The following is a 19,874-nucleotide window of genomic DNA, read 5'->3' as shown; positions in this document are numbered from 1 at the left end:
ACATAGATGGTTCCGACTGCACCACTCCACAAACCTGTCCACCACTCTCCTGTACTCGGCTGCCTGATCTCTGCTGATACAGCCCACAATGGCAGAGTCATCTGAGAATTTCAGCAGATTGCAGGACTATGAGCAGTGACTGAAGTCTAATGAGCAGTGTGAACATGAAGGGAGAGAGGACCGTGCCCTGAGGAGCGCCTGTGCTGCTCAATATAGTGTCAGAGGTGGTGTTCTGCAGCCTCACGTACTGTGGCCGAGCTGTGAGGCAGTTTGTAATCCAGCTAACAAGTGGAGCAACATGTATGTCCAGTAGTTTACTGCTACTCTCTGTAGCTCTCTGTATTCAGAATGGCAAACAGTTGTGTTAGTTTAAACGGAATTCTTTTGCATACTCAAGTTTTTTAAGAAACTATAGAACTTAAACCTTCAAGCAGTGATAGACGGGCCATGGCGTATCCATGCGTGTCAGGGGTACTTCCTGTTGACACAGCAGGGAATTGCCATGACCGCTGGACACTGGCCACATGACTGAACATAAGTTATTGCATGCAGTTTGATACGCTGACATCTTAAGATGGTACTGACCAAATGTTAGGTTAATTGGATGATCTGTTGGAGGAGTTTGTTAAGGAACATCACCTGTGAAAAACTGCATACAATTCAAAATGGCCGAGTTCCTGTAGGGTCTACCGTCACGCTCTATCTTTGCCTTCTCCATGTGATACATACTCCCACCAAATTTCGTAGATAGGGCACATTCACAAAGAAAAACAACTTTTGGTTAGTGTTTAGGCCCTAGAAAATGCAATTTCCTGCTCTGTCAGTTCATGAGCCCTAATGATATAAAAAAATATATAATGTTGTGTCGAGTCTCTTTGTGCTTTTCACTATGTTTTGTGAAGTGTTGCAATTTTTTTGTGTCATCATATGACTGTTGAAAATAAAAAAAGATAAACAATAAAGAAAACACCATGTCAATAAATGGGCTATAATTCCAACTTTTTTTAATGATGATTTTGGTGATGAAATAACATTGTTGCTCATCAAATTTAATGACATGTCTTTTTATTCCCAGTATGACTTCTATGATGCTAAATAACTATTGAGTGAAAAAATGTGCAATAGCGTTAACATCTCTATTTTTCTCTTGCTTTGTGTCTCAGGTTTCGTCATCAGGTGAGGTGGAAACCATGGAGAGGCTGTTGCTGTGTGTGATGCTGGCAGTTGCCATGGCAGTGCGGGCACAGATCTGCCCGAAGCGTTGCGTGTGTCAGATCCTGTCACCCAACCTGGCAACCCTCTGCGCCAAGAAAGGTCTTCTGTTCATCCCGCCCAACATCGACAGGCACACGGTGGAGCTCCGGCTGGCCGACAACTTTATCACAACGTAAAAGTCCCATCCCTGATACCACCAAGAGAACTAGTACTTCAATGCTAATACTACATAGGTTGCTTTTGGTTTTTCTACCTTACAAGAACAACTCCCAGTACTAATGTTCTTGAAAACAGCTTCATTCATTTCAATGAGACCACAGGTTGGACATTGAGAGGATTCCCAGGGTCATTTAGCAAAAAAGTTGAACATTGTCAAAATGTGTCGTGGCAAAATTTGGGCCGTTTACTGAACATTGGAGTCTTTAAGGATAAAAAAAAAATAATAATATGAAATAATTTTTTGTTAATATACGATACGATACGATATTACTTTATAATCAGATCAAGTCTGAAATCCGGGGTGTGGTAGTATTGGGATATTTTTTTTTAATCCTCTGGAGCAGAGAGAGGAGCTGTGGTTTATTGTTATTGATTAATGCATCAGTGTTTCTTAGGGTCAAAAACACTAAACTCACAACTTAAAATGAAAGCGTTTAGTTTATTGAATAAAAGAGCACATGTTCAATGTGAAAAATGACAGTAGATATAGATTAGTTGCAATTTGGTGCTATATATATATATATATATATATAAAAAAAGAATTAATAAACCTTTTTTTTTTGTAATTTCTTCTTTTTTTTTAAACACCTTGAATTTCAGGGGGGGCGCGGGGCTCCGTTGGCGGGGCGCGGGGCTCCGTTGGCGGGGCTCCGTTGGCGGGGCTCCGTTGGCGGGGCTCCGTTGGCGGGGCTCCGTTGGCGGGGCTCCGTTGGCGGGGCGCAGCACCCCTCCAAGACAATGGTAGGGGAAACACTGTACCTTATTGTAAAACAACCTCAACAATTTCCCTTAACGCGTGGCTAAAAACTGTCCAAAATGTTCTTCAAAACTTCACTAGGTAAAATCATTTTCAGATTTATATTTTCAGTTGTGTTAGTGAATCCAGTTTTACTGGCAATTAGCCATTAGCTGGTAGCAACTAGCTTGTTACTAGCTAGTAGCAACTATCAAGTAACAATATCCCTGTTTCCCTTTTTTTGTAGCAGGTGCTTGGTCTTCCCTTGTCACTTCTAGATCTCAGAAACTCACTTGAAAGAGTCTTTATTCTTTACTTTGAATGTAATTTCAATACTTTTTAAAGTTTTATTAGACAACCATCTACAATATTAGTCACAGAACACCGATGTGTTTTCTACTTGTCCTACTTGCTAGCCACATTCTGAAAGGGGCAGTGGAATTTCTTTATATATTTTATGGTAAATGGTTGAGAATACATTTAATTGTAAAATTAGAAGGGAAATTCGTTAACAATTAGAAATGCAGTTAGTTTTATCCAAGGCTCTCACACTGAGATAAGCCTTCAAACTCATGGTTATATTACTCAAACCGGCTTTTAAAAGGCAGTGCTATTTTTGGACTGGCCACCTGCCAATGCTATGATCCCACTTGTAATTACCTCTAATGGGCCTAGTACTAGTCAAATGTGTCATTCCTACTGTAAGGGATGCTACAGCTTCCTCTGCTAATGCCTTTCACCAAACCACAACACTACTGAAAATAGTGAAAGCAGGAAAAGCTACAGTAGTTAATACTAGAATACTGGTACTATTATAACAACTATAACACCCACAAAGTTACTATTTAAAATATTATACTTTTCTTGTGCTTTACACCCACATAATTGAGTGATTATTATACTCTCAAAATCAGTTTGAATAATAATAATTTAAAGCTGAATTAACAATATTATGACTTTATTGACAAGTAATAACAACCTATATCTAATACCACAAGAACTACATATACCAGTTCTTGGAAAGTTAGGTTTAATTGTGTGAGAATTAACTGTTTTTCTCCCAAGCTGGAAACATTGCTCTCTGACGTCAGACGAGGAAGCCCTGAGCTGCTTTGGCGGAGATTAATACGTTGCTGGATTTTTGGACTGAGCGGCATCGCCCAGAGCGCTTTTTATGACGATACAAGCACATTACCCACCAGCACTACAATGAAATAAAACTAATTTAGGTGTGAAAAAAGCACTTACCCTAGAGGAAGTCATAGTGGGTTCATAGTCAATGGAGCAGCTCAAGGCTGTCTCCTGATGGCAGTGCAGTTTCAAGCCTCAGTTCTCTGGATTGTTGCCTTTGGAGAGAGTTGTTCACGCTCACAAATATTGAATTAACTGCACAGGATCAAAGGAGTACTATATGGGAATTAGGTTTTACATCATTTTTGCTTTTGAATATTAAAACAGTTTTCCTATAAAAGTCCTCTTACACAGTATTCAAAGACAAAAATGATACACCACCTTTGTCTAGTCCTATGTTATATATTGTGTTGATTGGTGTTCTTACATCATCCCAAACGTTTCCTACAGTTTAACATGGAAAATCTGTTACTTGAATCCAGGTTGCGTTCTGTATTATAAGGTCTCCTGAAATGGTGGTGTTTTACTCTTTAGAACCTGTGGTTATATGCCAAAACCCCAAAAATATGTGATAACTGAACTTTTTATCCAGTTTTAAGACTAATTTGTTATGATACTCTTATGAGATCTCGGTCTTATTGAACTCTTGAATGGATTTTAATGATCTGAAATCTGAATCTTAAGTTATCAGAGAAAGAAGCTGAGCAAACGTTAGTTTGAGACAAACTGCATCAGACCAACCTGACACATTTATTTTGTGTTTTTATAATGTTTTACCAAGGTGCTGCTATTTTCTCAGCTCCAGATCGGACCAAAAACTATGAAGAAATTCTGAGTGAGAAAGGCTAACTGAGATGCTGGCTGGGGACGTTACCAAACTCTGTTTTTAGTTTGTATTTCAATTGAGAGACCCCTTGTGGAAAATGACATATTGTCTGTTTAATCAAAGTTCTGCCTTGTTGGAATTGTCTTTGCTACCAAAAACTCTTGCTTAACCCAAAAGCTGTTCTAGTACCAATCACACATGGTATATGTCTTTGTCTAAGTGAATTGTGCTGATCTGTGTCCACAGTGTGAAGAGGAAAGATTTCGCAAACATGACGCGGCTCGTAGACCTAACATTATCCAGAAACACCATCTCCTTCATCACATCTCACGCCTTTGCCGATATGGAGAACCTCAGAGCTTTACACCTTAACAGGTATGTATATAAACCTAGATGTGTTTGCGGTATGAGATGAAATCCACCTAAGAAATCTGAAGTGTCATAGAGTCTTCCAAAGCTACAAGGTTCTGTTTTTCTCAGTTTCTACATTCTCTTTTCTCTCTCTTTTAGTAACCGGCTGACGAGGATAGCCAATGATACGTTCAACGGGATGTCGAAGCTCCACCACCTGATCCTGAACAACAACCAGCTGGTAGTTATCCACCAGGAAGCGTTCAACGACCTGCTGGCACTGGAAGAGTTGGACCTGAGCTACAATAACCTGGACTCTATTCCTTGGGAGGCCATCCAGGTCAGGATCTCTTTAAACTGCTGCAGCCTTTCAAAACCCTGACTGGCTGGAGGCCATGGGAACAATCCAATCATAAGCACAATGGGATAAAAGGCCATTAAACCTTTTTCCCCATTTATTTGAAATTAAAATAAAGAGATCTTTAGGGCTTTTGGATTGAACTGGGGCCATTATGTGGACTATTCATTAAGCTCCACTGAAGCTTAATTTGTAGGCATTTTCAGCGCTAACACTTTCAATTTGTTCTTCGCCAGGCAACAAGCAAATGTCAGGGTCTCTGTGGATCAGCTTACTAACATGCTTTGCAACTAAGGATGATTAAAAAATATAGTGATGTTAGATAAATAAGTGCTGTAGTCATTGTTGAGGAGTAACACAATAAAGAGGCAGCTACATGCTCAATAGCTAAGAAATGAAATGACAAAATAAGTGTAATTAAATACAGTAAAATCTAAGTAAATAAAAGTTGCTAAACACATTTCCTGTGATTACAAAGGGGATACATCTGATTATATATATATTTGTAGACAATAATATGTAGTATATAGATAAAACATTTGTGGCAGTAGAAGATAACATTAGTTATTTTTGCTCTCTTCCAAACTTTTCTGTTAATGATATTTTTTTTAAATGCAATTGTTTTGCAGTTATTAGTGTTAAGTACTGTTACACGGCCTGGTGTACCTTTATGTGTTGGGGTTGCTTTACAACCCAGTTTAAAACATTTGTTAGAAAGCTCAGAAAAAAGTAGTCTGAAGTAATATCTGACAAAACTCTGAAGTAATTCAAATAGTATCATTACTTATTACAGTGATAACAGGGTAAGCATTCAATCTCTGACCTATTCAATTTTAAAACGAAACTTTACTAAGTAAGTCATTGTTTTTATATTGAGTAACCACAATAGCTTTGTTGTTTTCAGTTAAACTTTTAAACCTTTAGAATGTGCATGTTAGCATTATTTACTGTAGTTCAACATTTCTATCACCACTGTCAAGGAATGCATTAAAAAATGTAAAGTTTAGTGACAATAACCAGGATTGTACTACCTTAAAGAAAACCATTTTCCTCTAGATCCGTTCTTAACCTATTCCACTTCTTCATTTCAAAGTGATACTAAAGTTAACTCTTGCTTTCTGTTCTTTCTACAGAGAATGATTAGCCTCCATACGTTGAGTTTAGACCACAACATGTTGGACTACATCCCAGAGGGAACATTTTCCCTGCTACAGAAACTCAACCGGCTGGACGTCACCTCTAATAAACTCCAAAAGCTGCCACCAGACCCACTTTTTCAACGAGCACAGGTATTATCCAATTCTGGAAAGCAACAGGCCGAAACATATGTTTTCAATCTCTATTATTGTGATGTTAATAGAACTGGTTGAATTAGACAACTACCAGTGCATATGGGTAATCTGACTCAGATCCTGTCACACTTCCAGGTTCTGGCAACATCAGGGATCATGACTGCCACTTCTTTTGCGTTGTCATTCGGGGGGAACCCTCTCCACTGTAACTGTGAGCTGCTGTGGCTGCGGAGGTTGAACCGAGAAGACGACCTGGAGACGTGCGCTTCACCTCAACAACTCTCTGGGCGCTACTTCTGGTCTGTCCCTGAGGAGGAGTTCCTCTGCGAACCTCCACTCATCACAAGATACTCCCACAAGATGAGGGTGCTTGAAGGCCAGAGAGTTACTCTCAGGTACGTTTTTATGCTGTCCACGTAAAAGATCCTAGACTTAGGCCAGTTGAAAATAAGGAGGAATAATTTCACCAAAAACTTAGATTTGTTCAATATTGTATGCATTAGATTCTTAAAGAGGCTCTATTATGCTTTTTGGGGATTTCCCTTTCCTTTAGTGTGTTATATAGTTTGTGTTGCATGTAAATGGTCTGCAAAGGCTAACATCCCTGTGTTCCCTCCAGAGGGGATTTCTCTCCCACACTCTCCCCCCCTGCCTGAATCACCTCCATTGTACTCCTTTATTTACTTCCGTAACAATGTGACATCACTATGTAACACTTGCACTTCTATTGGCTAGCGGGACATTTCTGGTACATCTCTAAGAGATCGCCCAATCACAACAGAACCGGCCAGCTAACCAATCAGAACAGACTGGGATCTGCTTTCAGACAGAGGGTGAAAAGAAGTGCACACATGATGCTATAGAACATTATTTCACCAAAGAAAGAAAGCATTAGCAGACCCAGGAAACTAAACAGTGGTTGTTTTCTTGCGTTCTTATAGCCAACACAACTTGTTTCCTTTAGTTGATATTCGACCAAGGACTATTTTCTTCCTCCCATTTTTCTCAATTTGTTGCATGTTTTCTATTTGTTTCAACGTGTTGTAGTAGTTTCACTTTGTTTTCGTAAACTCATGACTCCATTAGTTTTAGTTTTTTTTGCAAAGTTGTGCTCTTTGTATACCTGGAGGGACCCATTTCTAAAAACTCTGAAACCTTTATCTTTGCAGTCCGTCAGGCCTAACTCATCCTGGTTTACACTCTATATACTTTTAGCGTTAGGTACAATACCTCATATGTTTTGGGTACATTATACAGCATTCCTCATAATATAACGTACAAATATAAGAACAATATAAAGAATACAGTGAAACAATTATACACATTGTCAATTTGTATTCCCGTAGTTGAGCATTATGTTTACAAGCCCTCTAAATGTCTGGCTGTTCAACGAAATACAGGGACAGCGACATCAGGATAACATTTTAGGGAGGATGAAACAGTGGGTTACATATTGTAACCCTAGTTATATAAGCACAGGCTCCGCCCTCTACTGGACTCTATGGGTGCTACCTCTCAACCATACTATGCAAGCATTCATCAACTGAGATATCTATAACCGTAGCCGGCCCTCTGGGGTGGGCCTACCTGAATGCGTGCGCAAGCGGCGGTCTGGGGCCACTAGGATGACTGACAGACGCTCTCCAGGAGGGGGAGAATGAGGCGTACCGGTGGAAAGGCGTAGAGCAGCTTCCTTGGCCATGGCTCGTGTGCAAACGCGTCCACCCCCAAGGGCGGATTGTCTCGCCGAGCCATGGAAAACCACAGAGTACAGTGGCTATTGCGCCGGCTGGCGAATGGGGGCTGACACCGAAAGGGCCGATTTTCTACTGAGGCCCTTGAACGCACCGCGGCGTGCTCTCGTGGGAGCAGCGAGTGGGGAATCTGTACGGTTAACATTATGTGGCAGTGTGGATTTGTGGAGAGAAATGACACTTAGACTGGGATACAAGCAATCATTTTTATTAGAAGATGAGCGTGTAACAACAGATGCATCATACAGGGAGGAGGCGGGATTCGCCCTTGCGTCCTGGGTGGAGAAAGTGACTCTCTCCGCCGGGACGCTTCCTCCCACCGCCAGTCAGCTTCTGGAGGACGGTGCACCCCACCCAGAAGCCCTTTGCTGAGGCGGAGCCGGAGCGGGAGCCTGTCGGGGTCGGTCAGCCCGTCCCCGCGAGTGCCGGTATTGAGCCGGTTCTCCGGGACGAACCACGGAGGCAGAGGGAGCAACGGGAGCCATGGGGGCTCTATACCGGCGCCTCTCTCTCCGTCTCACCACCGCCGGGTGCTCTCTCCCCCGAGGAAGAGCCTGAGGATGAGCCAGCGGCAGCATGCGGCTGAGCTGCGCCCTCTCTTCCTCCAAGCGACTGAAACGCTGGGTGACCGAGGTGATCGACCCGAAGGGCCCTTCCGTGGATACGGGGGCCCCAAGGACATCATCCCGGCCCTTTTTGGACAGTCCGGTCAGACCCAGCCACACGTGACGCGACGCCACTGTGGCCAGGGACATCACACGTCCAGCTGCGGTAGCCATACCGTGGACCAGATTATTCATCTGGCCCACACAGCGGTCCGAATAATCGCCCCCGTCCGGAGGCAGGGAGGTGGGGATGTCCTGCTGAGGGGTGATCAGCGAGACACCCAACACGCCGACATTATTGGCCGCTGCTGCCATCTGCGCCCCGAGCCTGAACATCTTATCCAGATATTCCAGGATTTCACGGTCACGCGGCAGCTGGGGCAGAGGCTTCTTCCCCTCTGCCCACCCGGCTGCCTGTGGAAGCAGATGGGCCGCCAGGCTCTCATCAGGGGGGGGCACACCGGGACACTCCGTGTCCGAGCGGCCCTGCACCCTGAGAATTCTGCCACTGGATCAGGCCGGCCGCCGCGTGGTCAGGCCCCAGGCACTCGAAGCAGCGGCGGTGGAGATCGGCACCTGCAATTAAGCCCGGGCACGAAGGGCAGGGTCGTTGCTCCAACAGTGGTGAGTCCATGATCTCAAACTTCTTCTTTCTGTCTTTTCTCGTCTTAGCTCAGTTGTTTCCTTGCTCGCTGAAGAGAAAAGGATGACAGTCAGGAGGCGAGGCCGCCTTATATACGGTGGGCTTGCGCACGCATTCAGGTAGGCCCGCCCCAGGGGGCCGGCTACGGTTATAGATATCTCAGTTGATGAATGCTCGCATAGTATGGTTGAGAGGTAGTACTCATAGAGTCCAGTAGAGGGCGGAGCCTGTGTGAGATATAACTCAAATCAAGAGCAGGTCGGGGAGACGATGATTACTTAATTTGCATATATATTGGTCACACGCTTCCAATCATGATAGATGTTATGTTTTTCAAATATGGAATTATGGGAGAAAAAGGGGCCAAAGAAAATCAATGAGGTGCTATTATTCTCTTTCCCTTATTGGATCTCCTCTTCAGGTTCATATATAAGGTACAAGTCCAGGGTCAGAGGTCAACCCATCCGACATTTCTCATCTTGTACAGCTTCCATTTTAATGTATTCAACTGCAAAATGGTTAGGAGTCTTTTTTGTATCTTCTGGTAATAACCTGATGATAGTTTACCCAGCCTATATTTTTCAATTTCATGACTTGGGGCTGCTATCTTTTGTCTCTCCCCCTCCGTGAAAACATGAACTTTACATCATTTGGAGTTTGCTTAAGTTCATAACAGACATTGCCAGAGAGCCTTCAGCTTAGTCGCAAGAAAAATAACGACTCCCCTTCATTAATTTTTCATAGCACTTCACTGTAATAACAGTAATCGAGGAGGGTCACAGTGACCATGACACTCCTTATTTTTGATTGCTTATCATTCTAATGACATCAAAAATGATTGTTCCCATTTCAATTTAGTCATGCGCTTTTTCAAAGATCATTGAATCTGAGTGTGAATAGGCACATTTTCCTCTAGTTTCTTAATATTGTACATACAAAATAAATAATTTAGAGCTGTACATGTGAAAAAATTATTATTTAAAAAAAATAATTAGCACCTATCATCTATCTTTCTTCATCTATGTGTTGGGTGGGATTGGAGGATCTATGGGACAAGCAAAAACTGGACTCTTCCAAGATCCGACTTAAAGTCCTGTGACCAAGACCAAAAGTAGCTAGTAAGCAAAGTCACGTAACGACGGTAATGTGTTAAACATTTAATTTTTAACCTAAACATAAAAATCATTAGTTCTGAACCTAACTGCATAGTTGTAGTGCCTTAACCTTAAAGTAACTGAAAGCGAAACCTAGGAAAACTGTGACCCTTTCTTAACGTTGGATATGCACCTTTTTCTCACTGGTGGCTGCAGTTGGCCTCTTCTAAAGCAGCAGAGTGGTAGAGAAAACAACTGGATACGACCTGTTACTGTCCTGGTAATATTCGTACTTATGAGAATTTAGTAGCCAAGATATAAATCCACCACTGTTATTTCTAGGCTGTTATGTAAAGCGCATTATAACTGGAAATTGCTCTGCCATCACAGTAGAAAATGTAGACTCTTCCACTCCCACTAAGTCCCAGAAGGAAGGTTATCCAGAACCACTGTGAAATCGGACATATTGTGCTAGTTTTCAGGTTCATATTAGTATGTTAAGCTACTACTGTGTCATGTTTCCATGCTTTAATGTTCGAAAAGCTCTTTATTTTTCTCATACTGCCTGTGCTGCAGCACCTCTTTTCACCCTCTGTCTGAAACCAGAGCCCAGTCTGCTCTGATTGGTTAGCTGGCCGGCTCTGTTGTGATTGGTCAACTGCCTTAAGATGTGTAAGAAATGTCCCACCCCTATCACGTACAAAGAAACTCCCTCTGGAGGGAACTTTGGCATTTTAGCCTTTGCAGACCATTTACATGCACATATATAACACACTACTGGAAAGGGAAAAACCCAAAAAGCACAATAGGGCTTATTGAAGCATTTCTTCCACTGTACAGTTAACCCCATCCTGACTTGTTTCTAATACGATTAACTCAATTGCTTTTCTCCTCTAAAGGTGTAAGGCCAGAGGTGACCCGGAGCCAGTCATCCACTGGATCTCTCCCGAGGGCAAACTGGTGTCTAACTCCTCCAGAACGTTGGTCTACAACAACGGGACTCTGGACATCCTCATCAGCACGGTGAAAGACACCGGCTCCTTCACCTGCATCTCCTCCAACCCGGCCGGGGAAAACCACCAAACAATAGAGCTCATTATAATAAAGCTCCCCCACATCTCCAACAACACCAACAACATACAGGAGCCCGACCCGGGATCCTCAGACATCTCCACGTCGACTCGAGGAGGGGCCAACGGGAGCAACGTGACGGGTGACGTGAAGGGCGGGGTGGACAAGAGGGTGGTGACAGCCGAGGCCACGTCATCAACGGCGCTGATCAAGTTCAACTTCCAGAGGAATATTCCGGGCATCAGGATGTTCCAGATACAGTACAATGGGAGCCAAGATGACTCGCTGGTTTACAGGTAAGACTGACAGAATCACCATGAGTCAGACAGTTTATGCAACAGAAACTGAACCATGATATGGCTGATGTGGGAGGTGGAGGACAACCTGAGCTGTATAGATTACATTACAGTAGGTTAGATGCAGCTTTAATGATACTGTGGGGAAGATACGCTACCAGGGTGCTAAGATGCTTTGTTAATGAAAGATAGACTCGGAATAAGCACCGAAAATGTGAAAGATACCCAAAGGAAAAAAAGGCATTAAGGGCTATTTAATGTGCGGATTCTTCAGTATGAGGTACATTTGCATAAGTATAATGCATGTTATCTTGTCATGAACAGAAAGAAAGGCATTGTTTTTATCAGAGTACATGCACAGACTATTTCTCACGGCTTTATTACATTAGAGCACAGACGGTTCATTTCAGGGCACATTAGACCAACACAGAGATGAAATCGGGATGGACAGCACTGAAAATGCAAAGTGAGAAAGTTCACAATCCGGGGGAAATAATGATGCTGACTCACCGACACGGCCTTGAAGGCGAGAGCTCTGCGGGGCCCTTCTTAACTTTCGCTGTGTACTCAGGATTACACAGATTAGATCGATCTCGCAGGGAATGATTGTTGTTTGAGCTAAATATTTACTCCAGTGAAATGGGGGAGAGGGAATTAACAAACACATACAGCTTCTGTAGGGATATATGCCTGTATTATCTGCCTTTCATATCTGCTGCTAATCCCTATACATACTTCATCTGTATGTATCATCATCAAGAGTTATTAGAGGGGGGGGGCTTTGACATGCCCGTCTGGGTCATGATGGTGACTCTAGGTTGGATGTTTTTCGTTGTGATCCTTGATCCATTACAGTCTTTATCTCTTTGTGACTACACCAATATGATTAACAAACAGATCATTCATAGGACAATCTGATGGTATTATCTGCCGTGCATATTATTCCTAATCTCTGTACATGATTCATCAGCACTCAACTCCATTCGTCACGCAACATCTAGAGACGCCACTGATAGGATTTATGGTGTCGGTCGTGCTAAAGAACTTGTTTTCCACATCAAGAAAGCCGATCTTCCTCTCCGTCTATCTCTTTTATTCTCAAAAGCTTTGGTGTGTAAGATTGTCATTTGACAAAAGGCTGTGTTTATACTTGTGTGCCCCTTTAAAATACTTGCTGTAAAGTATCACGATGGAGAGCATAGACAAAGAGCTTCCTGTTGTGGGACTGAAAGTGAAACTCGCCCCTTCTGAAGCACCACAGTTGTAGAGAAAACAACTGATTACCACCATTTAATAACCTAATAACATCTGTAGTAATGAGAAGGGTTATGGTTAGGCACCCAACATGTACTGCAAGTCCACCCTTTCTTAACGTTGCACATGCACCTTTTCATGCAGCATCGGGAGGCGGTGCCGATAAGATTTATGGCCTTCGTTCTTGTTAAAGATCTCGCTCTCAACTTCAAAATACCGCTCTTCCTCTCCGTCAATCTTTTTTATTTTCAAAAGCCTTTGTGCATTTGTAAAATGTGTATTCGACAAAAGCCTGCGTTTATACTTTTATGCCCTAGACTTATAATACAAGTGCTTCCTGTTTGTGGATGGAGGAGCCACCAACCACCAAGATCATTATCAGCCTTTTTTCCTCTAAGTCTTCTCTTTTTCCCTCCCATATTAGGCGCCAAACTCATTTGCGTTTCTCCGTGTTATTTCGCAGCTCCCCTGTCTTTAGATAGCGCATTGATTTCTAATCAACGCCACAGCTTGCACAAAGCAGCAACCCATTGATTCTGTTTTTCTTCATTACCCAAACACAGAAGTAAGAGAAAAGGAGGGGAAAAAAAGAGTGAGAATGAGAAAGGACGTGTTGAAAACATAAGAGGGGTGGGGTGGCGAGGATACGAGAGGAAGACGGACAAGGAGAGACTGGGACTGTCGTCACTGACAGGGCGCTGACTTTTCAGGTTCAATGAGAGCTTATTGATTTGCCGCACGATGACATTTCTGCTTTTTTACTCCCCACCTGCTCCACATAATGGTGCATCAGTATCTTCCCTTTATACCGTGAGTTTGGCAATGTGAAAACAGATGGGTACGGAAGTAGTGGTTTAGAGTCGGTACAGGCACATCCTCCGGGCGATGTTAACCTCCTACACATGCAATAGGCAGCAGATCTAAAAATATAACAGTTGATGCTGTATTGATCCCTGCAGGGAAGCCCCGCCCCCCCGAGGTCAGGGTCAGCTGCAGAACATCTCTCCCGGAGCTGACAGGGATTCAGTGTCTCGCTCAAGGACACTTGAGACGGCCAAATGTTTACTGAAACAGTACTGCTGTTTTAACGCCACTGCTCCTGCTTAAGTATTGTATTTCTATTCCGGAGGCAGGACTGCTACCCAGCCGGACACACAGCAAACCCCCGCACAAACTCAGCATAATATCAAAATAGTACAAGTAGACCCTTTGAAATATCTTCATTAAATAAAACTAGAACAATGCAAGAAGTAAGCAAGTAGTATCAAATCCAAAATGCCTGTTATTAGGTACCCAACAAAAAGATAAATGTGGTTCTGCTTTTGTTCTCTATCATGCACGTTGAGTTAGGAATGTGACACAAAGACTTGAGCCTCGTCTCAATACCCCTCCTCGACTCCTCCTTTCCCTCACTCGCGTCCCTTCCTTGCGTCTTAGCTCCGCCTCCGTAAGATGCGAGCGAGAGACTTGAGGAGGAGACGCGAGGACAGAGGAGTCCTCAGGTATTAATTGGGACGTCCTCGTTCACTCAAACGTCACTCTTAAACGACGTCTGTTAATGATGACATGTGCACAGCTGTATCCCCTCTCATCGGCCTTAACTGAATAACCCTTTAGAACCGGCCCATTTGTTGTTAAATATTTATTTAAATGATGAATCTTTCTCTTTTTAGTCAAGGAATTCAATGTATGATGGTTGGTCCTGCTTTTGTGTTCCGTTTTGGTGTCAAATTTACATTTCAATAAAATTATAATTATAATAATGTGAAAGCCTTTACTCTGAACATGTGTGTCCTGTAGATCCCCACATTCACCACAAACCCACATTCAGGACTGTGAATTTTAAATAATTTAACTACTGAATATTTTAACACAAAACAAAACAAATAATTGTTATTTATCAAGATCTAGCCATTTATGAAATAGCTTTCTTATTAGCTATGTTTTAGTGACGTTCAAGATAATTAAACATGACTTAAATTGTTAACCTTAAGAAATGAATTGCACATAATAATTCCCACGGAGCTGTGAGCACTTAGACATTTATGTGACGCTTTTCCACTCATTCTTCCAGTTCTCCGTTTTCCTGTGTTGAAATCGACCAGCTGTGAAGGTGGGGGCGGGGCTTTTATACGAGAGTAGTGAAAACACTTCCGCGTAGTCTGCTCTCGTGTATCCTCCCTTTCGTCTCCTCCCGCACCCCTCCTCCCTCACCCCTCCTCGACTCCTCCGTGTGCATTTCAGCTATTGGGACGTCCTTCAAAATGGCGTGTCTTGATCGATTTCCGGGTCAAGTCCCGGAGGAGGGGAAGAGAGGAGTCGAGGAGGGGTATTGGGATGTGGCTATGGTTTCAGGAAAAAAACACAAAAGGTTATTGGCTTGAAAACGCTGGCTCTTGGCATAACATGGAACAAAACAAACTGGCACAGGACAAAGGGAGACAAGGAGTATTAATAGAAGAGTTAATGGGACACAGGTGGCAACATCAAGGGTGGGGCAAACAATCACACTGGCAATTATATACCAAATTTGAGTATGTTTGAGACAAACCTATCTTGTGTTTTAAATAAAGGCCTTTAGCCCTTGTGCCCTCCTCGAATTTTCAACCTTTCGACCCCTTCGTGGCAAAAATGTACACGCCCATAATAACTGCTACTAAATCATCATACATCAACATTTCTTTCTACTTTTTTTTTCATGAATCACTTAAACAACTTATAACGTACTCAAAACTACCAAACATTCAATAATTTTCTGGATTTTAACCCTTTAAATGCCTGTTTAATTATTTGAATTATTTCATTATTTATGACAAAAAACACAAAAAATGAATTTTTTTCAATATAATAATTAGTAGAGGGATGGAACTTTGGTGGTTATTAGAGTCTGGGATGTGTCAAAGATTAGCAACAAAAGTGATTTGACTGCATTATTATTTTGTACGTAGTGTCAGATACTACCTCTGGACACCTTCGTGGCAAAAATGTACACGCCCATAATAACTTCGATTAAATCATCATATATCAATATTTCTTTCTACTTTTTGTTTCATGAATCACATAACCAACTTATAACATACTCAGAACTAGCAAACATTCAATACTTTTCTGGATTTTAACCCTTTAAATGCCTGTTTAATTATTTGAATTATTTCATTATTTATTACAAAAAAACACAAAAAATGAATTTCTTTCAATATAATAATTAGTAGAGGGATGGAACTTTGGTGGTTATTAGAGTCTGGGATGTGTCAAAGATTAGCAACAAAATTGATTTGACTGCATTATTATTTTTTACGTAGTATCAGATACTACCTCTGGACACCTTCGTGGCAAAAATGTACACGCCCATAATAACTTCTATTAAATCATCATACATCAATATCTTTTTCTACTTTTTTTTCATGAATCACATAAACAACTTCTAACGTACTCAAAACTACCATTTTCGGTTTCGATTTTAACCCTTTAAACGCCTGTTTCATTATTTTCATTATTTCATTTATCTCAAAAATGCCTCATTGACTTCCATTCAGACCACATTTGTTGATCTCACTGCCATTGCAGTATAAAACCATGCATTTTGTAATGTCAGCATTTCATTTAGAAGAAAAGTAGTGATATTTGATATTTCTACTCTATTCCAACAGATTAAACCATTTTCTCACTGTAGGCCGATGCATTAAATTCTTACATTTTTGCCAGTTATATCATGGAGCCGTGTGACTACCAGGGGGCCCCGAGAGTGGTGTGTGTGTGTGTGTGTATGTATATGTATATGTGTGTGCGTGTGCGTGTGCGTGTGTATATGTGCGTGTGTGTGTGTGTGTGTCATTTCCAGCAGCAGACTAGCAGGTCCTGCAGCATGTGACCTGGTGCTCTCAGGTGATAGAACAACATTTTTTTAGGCCTGTGCACAACCAGCACACACCTCTCCTCCCTCTCCGTGTGTGTGTGAGAATCTGTAAGCATGCACAGATCATTTCATGGGAACAAAAGGCCATCTTTTGAGGGATGTGTTTGATGTGTCTTTGAAGAGCTGCTTGATTACTCAAAAACAAAAAACAAATGTTAGTGTGTTTATGCACCTGGCTGCCAAAGATAAACATGCAGTTTGACCAAGGGCTTATTTCATTAGTGAGCAGAGAAGGAGAAAGACCTGGAGCAAAGAGAAGGAACTCAAATGAAGAAGCTTTTCAGTGCAGAAGAGACTTCAGAAATAATCTTGCAGCCTTCTTCTGCCAGCGAGCTGCAGGACTCATCTGAAGAAGACACAAGGTTCGAGGGGGGGTCTGACACTGAATGCTCTCTGGAGTCCAGCATTTCTTTGAGTTCCTCTGACCCTTCATCTGAAAGTGGAGAGGACACTGAGGGTCCGGTCCACAGTGAGGGGACAGAGAAGAACGGAGGTCGTTCTCCCAGGAGCTGGGGAAAACCAGGGTGTCCTCACAGATTGTGAGAAGAAAGCCCCCCGTGGTGGTGGATGGTGGGCCGGACCCTTAGTGTCCTCTCCACTTTCAGATGAAGGGTCAGAGGAACTCAAAGAAATGCTGGACTCCAGAGAGCATTCAGTGTCAGACCCCCCCTTGAACCTTGTGTCTTCTTCAGATGAGTCCTGCAGCTCGCTGGCAGAAGAAGGCTGCAAGATTATTTCTGAAGTCTCTTCTGCACTGAAAAGCTTCTTCATTTGAGTTCCTTCTCTTTGCTCCAGGTCTTTCTCCTTCTCTGCTCACTAATGAAATAAGCCCTTGGTCAAACTGCATTTTTATCTTTGGCAGCCAGGTGCATAAACACACTAACAGTTGTTTTTTGTTTTTGAGTAATCAAGCAGCTCTTCAAAGACACATCAAACACATCCCTCAAAAGATGGCCTTTTTTTCCCATGAAATGATCTGTGCATGCTTACAGATTCTCACACACACACACACGGAGAGGGAGGAGACGTGTGTGCTGGTTGTGCACAGGCCTAAAAAATTGTTGTTCTATCACCTGAGAGCACCAGGTCACATGCTGCAGGACCTGCTAGTCTGCTGCTGGAAATGACACACACACACACACACAAACACACGCACATATACACACACACACACGCACATACATATACACACACACACACACACGCACACACACACATACACATACATACATACACACACACACACACACCACTCTCGGGGCCCCCTGGTAGTCACACGGCTCCATAATATAACTGGCAAAAATGTAAGAATGTAATGCATCGGCCTACACGGAAACTTGTGTAATCTGTTGGAATAGAGTAGAAATATCAAATATCACTACTTTTCTTCTAAATGAAATGCTGACATTACAAAATGCATGGTTTTATACTGCAATGGCAGTGAGATCAACAAATGTGGTCTGAATGGAAGTCAATGAGGCATTTTTGAGAGAAATGAAATAATTAAAATAATTAAACAGGCATTTAATGGGTTAAAATCCTGCCAATGATTGAATGTTTGGTAGTTTGGAGTACGTGAGAAGTTGTATATGTGATTCATGAAAAAAAAGTAGAAAAAGATATTGATGTATGATGATTTAATAGCAGTTGTTTTGGGCGTGTACATTTTTGCCATGAAGGTGTCCAGAGGTAGTATCTGACACTACGTAAAAATTAATAATGCAGTCAAATCAATTTTGTTGCTAATCTTTGACACATCCAAGACTCTAATAACCACCAAAGTTCCATCCCTCTACTAATTATTATATTGAAAGAAATTCATTTTTTGTGTTTTTTTTTAAGAGAAATTAAATAATTCAAATAATGAAACAGGCATTTAAAGGGTTAAAATCCTGAAAATTATTGGATGTTTGGTAGTTTTGAGCACGTTAGAAGTTGTTCAAGTGATTCATGGAAAAAAAAGTTTAATAAAATATTGATGTATGATGATTTAATAGCAGTTTCTATGAGCGTGTACATTTTTGCCACGAAGGGGTCCAGAGGGTGCAAAATGCATCACGAGAGTATACAAAACATGTAAGAGTAAACGACATTGGATTTCAAAAATTTGACTCAAAAGAAGACTTCTTGCAAAAATCCATGCCAAAAGCTGTAACACAGCTGAAATGAACACCAAATCAAAATAAAAAGTCAGGAAAAATGTACAAAAATGCCCGAGGAGGGCACAAGGGTTAGTTTCATTTTTAGGAAAACTATTTTTTTAGTTCAGAGTCCTATTTGAACAAGGCAGAGTTTTTTTATTTGGAAATGTTTCGGCCTGAAATGTCACTACTCACCCCCTCCACTGTGGTCAAGGGACTCTTTAATACAACCTTTCTTCTACGAGAAGTAGGAAATCAGGAGTTCAATTAGCTTGTTTTGTCCGCAAGGCACCAATCCAGAGCACTATATTTTTCTATTCATTTTCTAATCCTTAAGGCTTTGCTTGTAATCAATACGACATGCCTACCAAAAACAAAACACATATTTTTTGTGAATCTATGGACCTTTGGTGTCTCTTTTCCTTTCCTTCTTTAGTGCAAACTGTAAGGAATTAAATTGAGTCATGCACAAAGCCTTTATCCAAGCCTCAGCTGTTGTAAGGCCGGGTCAAGGAAAAGCTGATGTCAGAATAATGTTCTGACCTTTTACACATGACCTCTCACAGCACAGAGGCACATGCAGTTTTACACCTCACTGGTTTTATTGAACGATCCACAGCGGCGTCGATGATGACCATAAACTCACAGCCAGAATAGACAAGACGACCGTAAAACTGCCACAAAGCACAATGGGCTCTTATTCAGAAGTGGAGCCAATTATTACTCTTAATTAAGGGTTTGGATGAATGCAATGCCACGCTGGGATAATTGAAAGAATGAATTCACAAATGATAGGATAATAAGATGTATTGTTTAGTCAAAGATTCAATTAAAATGATGATGATACTAACTATGTGCCCTGAACAGAGTAAGACATATATACAAAATACTGCTTTCTAATAAGGAATATATGTTTAAAAAAGTGGTTCCAACATAATTATATGTCAAGGCGATACCTTTATACAACCCAGT

At 41.8% G+C, this 19,874-nt stretch overlaps 1 protein-coding gene across 1 annotated transcript in view; it reads left to right on the top strand.

The window, feature by feature from the left end:
• Nucleotides 1–1,190: 1,190 nt before the first annotated feature.
• Nucleotides 1,191–19,874, top strand: part of lrfn5a (leucine rich repeat and fibronectin type III domain containing 5a) — a 34,482-nt gene continuing 15,798 nt past the window's right edge. Inside the window, 6 exon segments of the mRNA XM_034135342.1 lie at nucleotides 1,191–1,387; nucleotides 4,374–4,502; nucleotides 4,638–4,818; nucleotides 5,970–6,125; nucleotides 6,264–6,523; nucleotides 11,124–11,591. Of these exon segments, the coding sequence (XP_033991233.1) occupies nucleotides 1,191–1,387; nucleotides 4,374–4,502; nucleotides 4,638–4,818; nucleotides 5,970–6,125; nucleotides 6,264–6,523; nucleotides 11,124–11,591 (1,391 nt within the window).

Source organism: Trematomus bernacchii, unplaced genomic scaffold (genome assembly GCF_902827165.1).
Source record: "Trematomus bernacchii unplaced genomic scaffold, fTreBer1.1, whole genome shotgun sequence".
Lineage (NCBI taxonomy): Eukaryota > Metazoa > Chordata > Actinopteri > Perciformes > Nototheniidae > Trematomus > Trematomus bernacchii.
This window is presented reverse-complemented; position numbering and strand designations above follow the sequence as displayed.